Raw genomic sequence first — 12,909 nt, 5'->3', positions numbered from 1 at the left:
ATATATATATATATATATATATATGTCGCCAACATCACCCCTTGAGGGAAAATCAATAACGGAATCAATTGGGGAAGAAGCCGTTTGACATCGGCCCAATGGCCCATCTTCTTAGAATCAGACTTGGGTCCCATCCTGACGCATTCTGCCGGCTGCGTAGCATCAGGCGTGATCAGCTGTAGTCGAAAGTGTCGGGAATAATGTAAAGTAGGAGGTTGCTATGGTACGCTGGCGGTACCGAAAGGCGGGGTGGACTCCATACATTACGCTCCTGTGTTTTCGTAAGACGTGGCCCTGGGTCCAGAGGTCAAGCATTGGCCGAAAGCCTCACGCAAAAGCATGTGCACCCCTTTCAAATTGGGTCTCCTTCGTGCCCCCCTGGGTCGGTAACAAGCGGTCAGTATCGGTAACATAGCCGAATTGATTATTTGCAATTTTCGGTCCATGAGTGTTTCAGCAGGCAAATTCCGATTTTCCAAAGTCATTCAGAATGACCAGGTAAACGAGGAAAAATTTCTGCAGAACTCCCACGGATTTCCGCGCCCCTCGATAGTTCAGAAGCACCCGCTCTAGCGTATTGACGAAACGTTCTGCCTGACCATCTGACTGCGGATGGTACGGTGGGGAAATGACGTGCGTGGTTGTAGCTGGAGCTGAACTGTGATCCATTATCCGACACTAAGTCTCCGGCAGGCCATGCTGGCTGAAGATCTGAGACGGTCCGGTTGGCGAGAGAATGAGCAGTTCTGGCCACATGGAGAAAGCGTCAAGATGAGGTAAGTTACGCCATCAATAGACCAAGCGTAGTCAATAGGCACTCGGGACCAGGGTCGTCCGGGTGGAGGCCAGGCAGCAGGCTGCAGGCTCGGATTTCTTGCGAGCACTGACAGTCTGAGATGTCGCGATCCATGTGCTACCAATAGGCGTGAATACAGGCGGTTGCTTTAATCCAGTTAGTCCCAGGATTTCACGAATAAAACTGCTTCAGGATCCGAAGGCATAAGGGGCGTGGCATCACATAAGGCAGTTGCCAACGCAAGACGGAGAATTCCAACGATGGAAAGGAGGCTGAAGATCGTCATCCATGAATTTAGTCAGCCAAAGTGTCCTGAGGAAGTGGACCACATGTTGTAGTGTCGGATCAGCCGAATTCTCACGCTGGATATCCGGCAGTCACCAGCACCGGCTGTTTGGAGTAGCTGCTGGCTGACGTGGTCATCGATGGACAGGGTGGCGATGACCGAGTCATCTTCTGGGGTAGCATGGTTGCCGCTTGGCCAAAATCTATGCGGCGACCCTGAATGTCAAAACCGTAGCCGGGTGGGGTGAGCGTCCAACGTTGCAGACTGTTTGCCGAGTGAGTGGGTACGCCAGATTTCGAGGCAAAAATGAATAGCAAGTGTTTGCGATCGATCAAGGGTGAATCGACGGCCGTAGATGATCTGGTGGAAGTGGCGGACGGCAAAAACTGGCGCCAATGCCTCCTCAATTTGACCATATTGTTGTTCCGCTGAGGTTAGCGACCTGTAAGCATGCATGATCACCTTGGTTCCGTCTAGGAGTAAATGAGGAATGACAGAGCCCACACCGTAAGTGAAATCATCAGCTGAAGCGACGACCGACAGCTTGGGATCATAGTGCGTTCATAGCAGTTTGGAGCTAAGTACGGACTGCAAATGGCGGAAAGCGACTGCACATTCTCCTGACCAAACCCAAGGTGTGCTTTTTCTTCAAAACATAGGGGCAATTCAACAGACTACCGCTCCCAAGGATGTAACTACGCCCATCTTCCTTGGGTCTCATCAGCTTGTGTTCGGCATTTTTGCCTACACTGCAGTGTTCAGCCGCAACTTACTCGCGGCCCTAGTCAAACCCATGGAGGGCCAAGTAGATCACATCCTGGAAGTCGAACAGCACCACAGCACACAAAACTTTCCGCGATACCCTTCATTCCCTTCTGCCATGTCAAGTTCTGTCAACCTCTTGGATTCCACCACTCCGAAGTAGATACGGAAAACTGCTCGTCTCGACAGACCGTAACTATCCTTCGGTAAAACATGACCCAAACACCTTAGTTTGCAATGCTGGATACGTTCTTTGAGGGAAGTACCCTCTCTCTCACCGAAAACCCGTCCCCTGAGCACATCATCCCGTCGGATAGGAAATCACCATCACCATCGACAGGATGACATCAGCGTTCAACACCGATGCTTCGCATAAGAAATGGACTTTTGCGCAGTGACCGCTGTTTTTCTTTTCATTTGATTCGCGTCGATAACTCACTGAGCTCAGGTGGTGGGTTTACTTGTGACACTCAGAACATCTTATTTCAGGTTGACCAATGTGTTGTGATCTGACTAACACAGTTCACTAGTCCTCCCGATTGGGAGTTGGGACATTTGGTGACGTGCACCTTAAAAACATAGGCTGGTCTAAGAGACTTACGCCAACCACTGCTGCCTTGCGGCTAGGCTTTTGAGCTTTTGGTTGAGTATCCTAATGGCTCCCCGTCTAGATGTGGGCACTCTGGGGGTATCCCACTCACGCACAACTATGAACCATACATGTTGACGAAGTTCATCATCACCATCATCGACACCACATCAGTGTTCAAAACTGACGCTTCGCTGCTGTACAACCATTATTCATTCAATAACACGTTTTAAAGGGAAGGATAAAAGTGGATGGGAAAGGGACCTAGAGCTCGCTTACTACAATCATTTCGACGTGCATACACTTCCAGACACTCGTTCAGGCAATCTGGATAGAAAGTGACAACAAGAAAGCCACTGACGTCGATTAACAGCCATATCTTGCAACGTTTCCAATCAGACAGTGGGGATCTGGTCCCCATCCCGTAAAACGAGCAGCACCAAACACACCAAAACTCTCCGTAACCTCTACCGGCTTAAGGGTTGGCCACCTTTCTGCATTCGCCACTCTGAATTGGGCACGGAAAACGGCATTCTCTTAGGTAAACGACGGTTCATCATGCGCAATGTACGGTTTAACCAACGCAACTTCTGCTGCTGGAGATATTATTCAATGGAAGTCCCCGTTGTACGTTAAAAAAAGACACTCAAAGCGCTAATGCCTGCTGTCAACCTGTTGGGGATATCAATATCCCCCAGAAAACGCTGTGTTTTTATGTGTGCTAGCGAACTCCTGGCATCTTCAAGGTCAAACTATGAAAAATCAATGGCCTATTGATACTCCAAGGAAATTTAAATCCGACCACGTACAGGATACCATTCTTTCCACTGACTTGGGTTCGGAAGCTCCGGGCATCGCCTGTTGATCGTGTGTTGTTGGATTATTAAAGTTTGTGTCCGAGGTTCTCGTCTTCTTACTATTCGCCGTGCTAGGAGTCTGTATCAAGCAACATAGCTGGGGATAGAGTATTGCCACAATCCGCATTATCATATTGTTTGCTCGCTGCGTGACCGAACCGTAACACTACGGCATACCGTTACTGTACCTCACCAATCTGCATCTAATTTTCAGATCAATCACTGGACAAATTTGGCGTGACCCACTGCCGAAAAATCATCGCAGCCAGTTGTAGCCTTTGTACAACTTTGTTTTTGCCTTTCAAATGCTTGCCATTGGCACAACCGCTTCATCGTTTGCCTTTCACTTTTTGGTGGACTATGTCGCCTCTTGTTTTCCCCCATCATGTATCTCATCTACCGCGAGGCAGCGACAGTGTAGCGAATCGAAAGGATTGTTTGTTTGGCGAAATTCGGTGCTTTCCTGCGTCCATGCATCTGTTACGGGAATTGGCGCGCTGCTCGCGTAATTAGCAACGTACACCTTAATGCTTCTACTTCAGATTCTATATTCATCCCGACTTGTCAAAGGATTTGATATTTGCACAGTCTCCATTTTCTCTATCCTTAGTTGCCTACTCGCTTGGTAAGTTGGGTGGTCTTCTGTCTAATCCTTTGTAGGGTATTTTATCGCAGACTCGGTGCACATGTTTTGGTGGTCACGGGAGCGTTCAACGTTTGAACTTCTTGTTCATCACTTTGCGGTAAGTTTACACTGGCTATTCATCATACGTGTAGGTAATGACCTGTTTCACCTCAGCTGTGGTATCCGGGACCTATATAGGATATGCTGTTGTCGCGCTACTTGTGGAAATAAATTCAATCTTTCTACACATGCGACGGCTATTGAAATGCCTCGAGTTTCCGAAAGACAGTCTGTTTTCCCAGTTTGTGAACTATGCCAATCTAGGTGAGCCACATTCAGCGCATTTCTATCATTGCTTTAGATTATTCCTTGGATGTGATTTGTGGGTATTTAACCTCCGATTGATCCAAGTTCTGTCTCATTCACTCAGTCGTTTTTCCTTGTCAGCTTTTTTTATCAACCTCACATTTACACTTCAACACAGGATTTGAAACGTTTCCATTAGCTGGGTATCATTTAGTATCAGATCATTTGTTATAAACCAGACGCAGTTTTTTTCATTGTGGTCTCGTATTAAGGGGGAGGAAAGGACTAAGTGCTGATGTGTTTACTACATCGGGTAGTCATTGGGTTTATCGCCGTTACGAAGTCTCTGATGTACAAACTGGACAGTCTAGGCTCTCATGGAGCCAATCTTAACTTGAAAGGTGTTCCCCAAATGACCTTAAAGTGGTCTAAAGACTCATGGACCTTTGGGCTGAGCTGATCGCGTGTTGACGGCAACGCTGCTGTGGGTTGCTGAATGTCACTTTAGTCCTGTATTTCTGAAGGGAAACATCGTTTTTGGCTAAACCATCATATCAAGCTCACGCACTTCAGTCTGGTATATTGATTGGCTCATCTGCTGGCATTTAGTTCGGATATGCTCTTGTTCAATCCTACAGGAGTGCTTTTCCCTTCGTAGATGTGAGGCACATACTTAGTCGTGCACCAGGGCCAGATGGATTGCCTTGTACTGTTTGCGTTTCTGTAGAGTGTGACGCAAGAAAAGCTCTACCATCCAGTGTCAACAAGCAAACTCCCTGGAAGCGTTCTGATCTCAGAAGCTTCGAAAGTTGCAGTTGACTGTTATGCATTGGAAGGTTCCATAGGTGAAGTGTTTGATTTTAATTGAACTACATCCGAACATGAGTGTCACTTATGTGCATCTTTCGCATTTGATAATGATACTTTACGCTACTTTTTAACCTTTCTTCGTCCCAAGGTACCTTCATTGTGTTCCGCTTCCTGGTCCTATGTTGGATGACGCGCTGGCTGGTATTGAACCGAGATCAAATCAGTTTACCTTATTACTGTCTTGGAACTACGTGTTTGGCACTGATCATGTTCATGAACATCGTTCTATTCATGCGCCTTGTCCAGTCGGACGTACTGAGCAGGGATTCGGCAGTTGGAGCAGCTACTTTGGTTGCTTCAACTCACGTGACTACTAATTCGACCAGTGCTTTCAAACGGAAGACTGTCCATCAGTCTCATGATTCCCAATCGGTCTCATTGTGTGCTTCTGATTGAACACCTACCTCAGAGGTGCTACCGTAAACTTTAGTTCCTGCTCTCTTTGCCTCTCTCTGTCTACCCTTCTCTTTACCCATATGAGGGTTACTGCTATCGGTTATCCGACAATTACCACCCCTGTTGGGCATTGGGGCCGATCTTTATGGGGTGTCTATTTCAGTAGAGCGGCTTTTTAATTTTTTGTTTATGACCAGTATTAGCCTTCTCTACAACGACGCACAGCTCTGGGACTACTCTTCTTGATTTCTGGCAAATGCATTTCTTCAGTATATTGTCTACTTTGAGGGATTACCTATTGTCCGGTTCAGTCAGGTCACTCATACTGTTTGGAAGATTTTTCCGTTTTGAATTTTTGTATTCCAACCAGTAAAATGTCATTTTTTGTAAATTCTGGTTCTTCTTTTATCAGGTTATTTCACGACTGGATACAACATTCTCTGGAAGCATCTGTAGTTAGGCTCTATGTTCTAACTTCGATTGTACCTGTTTGGATCGATAATAACTATGGTTCCTATGGATTGTATGGTGGGTACGCATCACAGTTGCTGTGACTAAATGGTTGGAATCACCGCATCGGATGGTGAATAGATGAGGCCGCTGTGTTCCCGAGATATCAGGGGTCTGTACGACAGCCTTACTTGTTTGACCACAGGCCCATCCAGACCCACGCGACAGTTAAGTGCAGGTTTATCTTCAGGACATCGTACAATGTATTCAGCACAGGAAACGTGGTGGGACCCGGAAGCCAAATGTGACGGAGCAGAGTGACTGCATACTTTTTTCTGCATTCATGTATCCGGACTGCACATCGACACAGACAATGTTTTCGTGATCTTTTCTGGTTAATACAAAGCGAGATGTTGTGAAACTGAACATGCACGACGTAAGCAAGAAGAACAAAGATAAAGAGGTCCCTGAGTAAGAGCGTGAGACTATTTCGTGTCAAAATTCATTGACTTATTTGGTCACGTGATCAGACCAAGAGTTTCAATGCGCGTTGGAACGTTTTCATAGTTCACATACCCTGGACGCAAATCGTCACTGCTTCAAATGATATCGAACAGACCCCCCGTAAATATATAGACATTTGGTAAAGTAGTCTTGAGTGCACTTTGTAGAGCATCGAAGCATCAGTATCAAGTTACCGTCTCTGATGATGATGATGATGATGATGATGATGATGCACTATTGAACTTAATCAACTCTATCAGCCAAGTTGGCGACCACTGCTTTTGCGCCAGGCTTCCTTGATCCTGTTGTTATCCCTAACCAACTCCGCTTTAACAGCACGCCGGAAACTCAAGTATGTTCGGGTACCATACCGTTGGACATATTGCTCGATACTTTTAGGCTGAAAACTGAGACAGCTTCGAAAGAGGAGAGTGTGACCGGGAGCTGAGTATTTGATCCAACACTTCTTCCCAGGCGGTGACAGACCGAGCTCGCTGCGTGACAGAACCGTAACACAACCTCATCTAAATACCGGATATCTAGTAGGACCGTGACCTTACAAAAGGCCGGGGACCTTCTGGTCTGTAAGCCGACGCCTCAACCACTGAGCGAGATAGCTCAACGGTAGTGCCTGTCTTTATGAAGAGTACTGGTGATGAGTATGGAAACCACAGTGGTGTTTGATTCCCTTTGTCACTGTGAGAGTCACTGATTCTCCGCCGTACAATGGTGGTACGCGAAACATTGACCAATGAGCGTCAAGCGGGACTTTGCTATGGTAGAAGCTGTGTCCACCACATCTTCACACTCCGTCAGGTGTCAGAGCAACGCCATATGTAAAATGCTCCAAAATTTTGGTGTTCCTTGATTTCAAGGCTGCGTTCAATTCTGTCGACCTAAGCGCATTTAACCATCCTTACTCAAAAGAAGATACCCCAATAGTTTTGGGGCATAATCCAGTCTCTATTTTCACGTACTCCTGAGCGTGTAAAAGCGCACGGTGAGGTCCCTACGAGCTTCCCACAAGAAGTGGTGTCCGGTAAGGTTCAAATTCGTCGTCGATGAAGTAATGAAACGCCGGCGTTCAAATTGCTATAGATCTACGCAAACATTGTTCTCATCTTTAAAGATGAAGGGGAAGTACATACTCTGTTGAATAGATTGAACACGGGAAAGTATGTGGTTCTAACCCGACCTCTGCCTCTCGACTTTCCCCGGACTTGCAGTATACCATCTGTCGTGATTCCTTCGGGTGGCATGGAAGCTAGGTACCGAAAGGGTGCTACAACTGAACGATTATCTTTTGTTGTCGTTTACCAAACAAAACAACGATTTCTAACCCAGGACCTTACTGGCGAGAGTTCGCGGAGAGGGTTACAGATGGATGAAGTCTTAGTGCGAGATCAAATTGGCCAGTATCAACCTTAACAACATTGCTCAAATCTCCCACCAGGCGCAGGGACGGCCACGAAGACCCTGTTTTGAAAACCGGACTGCACCAACAGTACTCACGCTTAGCTCAAGCTTCTTCGCATCCTCCTGCAAACGCACACATTGCCCAGGTCGCAGGCAGCCCCAGGTTTACCGTCCAGGGCTCTAGTGCAGACAACCCAACTGAGTGGCAGATGGACATGAACTGTCCTGCAGAGAGCAAACATTAGTGTAGGGCGACGGTTTGTTCAGCAATCGAGCCTTACTCCGAGGGTGTACGTGTGTCGGTCAGAGAATCTCATACTAGGTTGGCAAGTGGATAGAAGTCAGACAAACACGGTCTCCTAATCCTCCAGGTTGAGCTTTGGAACATGTGACGACTTGCACCTTGAAGATGCAGGCTGCACTGACAGCTTTGTGCCAGCCACCGCTGCCTTGGAGTTGGGCTTTCGAGACGATAACGTTCGTTCGTCCTCCGGGATAGGTGTGTTCAACCTAGCAGTGTCCCAGCCCAAGTGCAATCACGAATCCTTTACTTACAAAGAATCTCATGCCGCACGCCGTCGCGTTCTGCCATCAGCTGAGTCGCTTATTTGCTGAGTACGGAAGGACAGGTGAGCAAAAAAGGTTAATACTGATGGCTCCCTTTGTTCTTTTTCACCTATTCACTCTTCTTCATCTCCTCATACCGCACCTAGAGACATCACCCTAGGCTCATACCTAAGGACTGACAGATCTGTTCACCGCCCATTGCCGTTAGATCCAATATCTAGAGCTGACTCGACCGCAACCGCCACAGACACTTCGAGATCATCGTTCAAACCTCGACCCTCAGTTCACCCGGCAGTCCTTACTGTCCACACTCAGAAATAAGCCAGACTACTCTTGCATGTACACTGGACTTACTTCTTATTGATGTGCGAACACTGGATGGTCTCCAAAACCACGGTGTTCTGATCTCTCCGAGAGACCGCCTTGTCGACCTGGAATGCGTATATATTTTCATTTTTTAAGATCAGGAAGCCGACCAAGGTCATCCAGTGGTTCACCATGTGTTTCGTGCCCACGGGGGACAGTCATGCTGCTAGACGTACAGCGTATGAGAAGTCAACGAGTGACCCTGTAGCTCGTATCTTGGAGGTTACATTAGCTCTGACGTGAAAGACGTGTGAATGACGAAGTGAACGCACGAATCTCGAAGGCCAAAGCTGCTTTTACCGATTGGCGCCAATTGTGGTGCCAAAAGTATATTTTATTGAAGTCAAAGAACGCTTGGATTGGACTACGGTACGGTCTGTATCACTGTACAGCTGCGAGACTTAACCACTTCGGGCGGAGCATCTGAGACATCTTTAGATCTTTGAGCACCGTTGTTTCGAAACTATAGCTCAAATCGGCTAATTCTAAATGTGGTGCTCAGGTGACGGGTTTCCGGTGTGAGAGACTGTACTTCCCTCAAAGAACGTATCAAGCATTGCAAACTAAGGTGTTTGGGTCATGTTTTACCGAAGGATAGTTACGGTCTGTCGAGACGAGCAGTTTTCCGTATCTACTTCGGAGTGGTGGAATCCAAGAGGTTGACAGAACTTGACATGGCAGAAGGGAATGAAGGGTATCGCGGAAAGTTTGTGTGCTGTTGGTGCTGTTCGACTTCCAGGATGTGATCTACTTGGCCCTCCATGGTTTTGACTGGGGACATTAACAACTAACCGATGTCAATCGTGTTCATGCTATCATTTTCTATCCAGATTGTCTGACTGAGTGCTGGAGGTGTACACACCTCGGATGTCTGTGGTAGGCTATTCCTTAGTCCATCTTCCTGCCTTCTTTCGATCATAAGGATTTATTCAAATAGATTGGCATGGTTGTACGGTGGTGAAACACCGGCTTTCTCATCTGGTTTTGCTGTCAGTGACGATGATAATGGGATGCCCACGCGGGCAGGTGTTTGGAGCTCTCGGCCTAAATTCTAGGCTTGTTTATTGAAAATGGTCGAATCAGTTTGGTGCTCGATGGTTACGCTTACCCGCATTTTTGGAAACTGACCACATGGATTAACCAGAATAATCTCCAAGCAACCCAGAGATTCTGATCCTCCTCCAATTCTTTTGCTCATTTCATTGGCTTATTTCCCTAATCTCAATGGTTGGCACTAAGTTTCAATTGGCGTCTGATAATTTGTCGGGCTGGATCGCCCTGTAGATCAGCGAGAAGATTTCTCCGATATTCAAGCAATCCAATAGCAGTTGTTTGAGTCGACCTGATAGCACCCAGCCATAGATAAGACCTCCAGCATTGTGCAAGGATGTGACGATGCCGATGCAGTATGAAATGACACCTGACTACAAAGCAGTTAAAGACGTTTTAAATACATTTATTTGACTTCGGAAACTGTCCGCTTCTAAATGATCAAGTGAGCTGTCCAGTCTTTACGCAGTCCTGGAAAGCAGACAAGCGATTCCAGACGAGTGCACTGACAGAACCTACACGAGTGCTCCAAATCGAGCAAGTTGTTGACGACGATATCAGTAACTGATGATATCCAGGTTAGTTTTGACCCACGACTGACACGCTGTTGAGCACGTTTGTCTAGACGACTTCGGTTATCCCAGAAGTAGTAGCGGCATAAAAAAGGGCATGCAGTCAGTACCCAGATGAGACCGTTCTCCGTAACCGGCAGCGAGTGGTAAGTGATTGGGCTATTAGCTGTGATTGTGTGGGAGTCATAAATCCTCGTTTATGATACATAGCACACATCAATGTCCAGTGTGTGAACAACAGCAGTCTTTTGTCCCGTATGATTCAGCCTTGCAGACTGTGTGTAGGCTTGAAAACTGATTTGAGGTGCCCCAGGCTGTCGGTTTGCGCTGAACCGAAGAAGACACCAGCGATTGGAAGGTTTCACAGCCTACCCATAAAAGAACTTAAGTACCTTCATGGGAGATCATGACCGTTTCGCGGGTACTTGGCTAGCTGAAAAGGGAGGGCATGACACAGTCAAATAAACAGTTACTCCCTGTCCAACTTCTGTAACCGCTCACCGCTTGCCATCGTAGACGGATCTCCATGACCAATCGCCGCATAGCTAACATGAAAATTCGCCCATGCGATCTGACTTTTGGTGCTACACTGTCCTTATGCTTACTAAGCTAAACGTTCCTGGTTCCGCAGCTTCTGTCAATACACAAGCTACATAGTATGCAGCGCCCGGATCGGCCCTGGTACTAGATCATCACATATGAGTACGTCTAACACAGTGGTCATAATGAAAGAAAACCCGCAGTTGTCTAGTTCGAGTTACATGTGAGCAATGACTGGAAACTCTTCTACTTCGTTCATATGCCACTCTTTAGGATCATTCTTGAGGAGCTCTGACAAATCAGGTGCTCTGTCTGGATATACTCACCCCTGAGAGAGTAACCAGTCATTTTCTCTATCACCAGATCACTTGTAAAATAAACCTCATATGAAAAGAGAGTGGGTCAATCACGAATCCGCTAAGCGACGTCAGTGTAATATGCACGCTATGGAAACACCAGGGGACAGTCATTCTCTGAAGGCAGGTGTTCAAGACAATTTCTGTGGATGGAAAACAGAAACAAAGCTCATGAGCCAAAGCCCAGTAAGCAAGGTTGTACATCACCAATACTTACATATAAATCAATCAAACTGACAGACAACGTATGCTACATCAGTGGGACGAACTTCGCACAGTGACGCGCGCCCTCACATGACCAGTGTCCCTGATAGACTAAAACAAACAAGCAACGGAGTTCAGAAAATCAGTTCAAAATTTTGGGTCACATTCGGCCATCCCGGGGTTCCGGTGATGCTGATGCATTTTCCTGACAGATGAATGGCTGATTCAGTGGATACTGAGATGCGGAGGTTCCTTCAGTTCCACTCTGATGTCCAGATCCAAAGGGAGCTCCAATATCAGAAACTAGGGGTGTGGGGAAATATCGTCCAATTTCTTACACACATTACTACGCGGGACCATTGTGCACCACAACAATGGGGTGAGTAATGTGCGTTTGTTTGAGTTTGATTTCATAGTGCTGGCTAGGCATCACATCCAAGAATGTTCCCAGGTGTTCAGTGATTCCTCAACATGTGCGAGGCTAGCAACTACCCCTCATTGATTCGTATAACGAATATGTGGGAAAAGAAAGAGAATTGCACAAAAACAAGATTGTGTAGCGAAGTATTGGTGCTAGCTTGGGGAGAAGCCCCGGGAAATAACATTGTTATCACCAGTGGAGACACGTATGTGGTGTTTTGCAAATCAATGTTACATTTTCACCATTTTCTACTCTCTTCATATAAACTTGAATTGCAATTTGTAAACACTGTACACGTATCATGACATTTTGTTTCATTGTACCAATAATTACATTAAAATCAAAAATGAGAAATACACAGTTTCTTGGCGCGACTTCCCTGCTTTTTGCTGAGTCAGTGAAATTGCATCCGATTGAACTGACTGCTGTTTGCTGAAGTCGTGGGGTTGGATTATTGTGTTCGTGTGTGAACTGTTGAACGTCACAATAACTCCTTGTGAAAATTTTCAGCTGTGATAACTTCCTACCGTGGAATTTACTTCTAACACTCGAACTATCAGTGGAGAATATCCTTCTTACACTGGATATATTCTTCGCCGCCGAATACGATTAATGCACAACATTTCGTGTAGTGGGATTATTGGACCCCCAATTTAGCGAGTCTGTTCCATTCACTTGTTTATCTCTTATTGCCATTTGTTGTTCCTAATCTGATATTTTGATTGTATATTTTATTGAACACGCATACTTAGGTCCTTGTCCGCTACATAATTGGTGAGCCCTATTTTTTATTGTCATTTTCTCTGCAGTACTCCCATAGTTTTCCGTCAGTCCGATTTTTCTCCACGCATTTATTTCATTATCTTGGCCTCTGAAGAAACGCAAGCATATGAGGTAGACAACGTTATATGTGTTAAATTGCCAGAATTCGGTTCTCGTGACCCTCTTCTCCTTTGGAAAAACTCGCCGAGGTCGC

General features: G+C 46.3%; 2 protein-coding genes across 2 annotated transcripts in view; one reads left to right on the top strand and one right to left on the bottom strand.

Moving 5' to 3' along the window:
* T265_11583 (hypothetical protein) overlaps positions 1-11,595 on the bottom strand; it is a gene marked incomplete at both ends in the record, with an annotated part of 33,178 nt that extends 21,583 nt beyond the window's left edge. The window contains one exon of the mRNA XM_009178272.1: positions 11,526-11,595. The remainder of the gene's footprint in view (positions 1-11,525) is intronic.
* On the top strand, positions 3,596-5,487 carry T265_11582 (hypothetical protein; the record flags this gene model as incomplete). Its single annotated transcript, XM_009178270.1, has 5 exons — positions 3,596-3,795; positions 3,833-3,915; positions 3,951-4,033; positions 4,068-4,239; positions 5,180-5,487. 5 exons carry the CDS (start codon positions 3,596-3,598, stop codon positions 5,485-5,487), a joined length of 846 nt encoding a protein of 281 aa, XP_009176534.1.
* Positions 11,596-12,909: the final 1,314 nt, after the last annotated feature.

Source organism: Opisthorchis viverrini (genome assembly GCF_000715545.1).
Source record: "Opisthorchis viverrini unplaced genomic scaffold opera_v5_527, whole genome shotgun sequence".
Lineage (NCBI taxonomy): Eukaryota > Metazoa > Platyhelminthes > Trematoda > Opisthorchiida > Opisthorchiidae > Opisthorchis > Opisthorchis viverrini.
The sequence above is the reverse complement of the archived record's forward strand: the minus strand, read 5'-3'. Positions and strand labels throughout refer to the sequence as shown.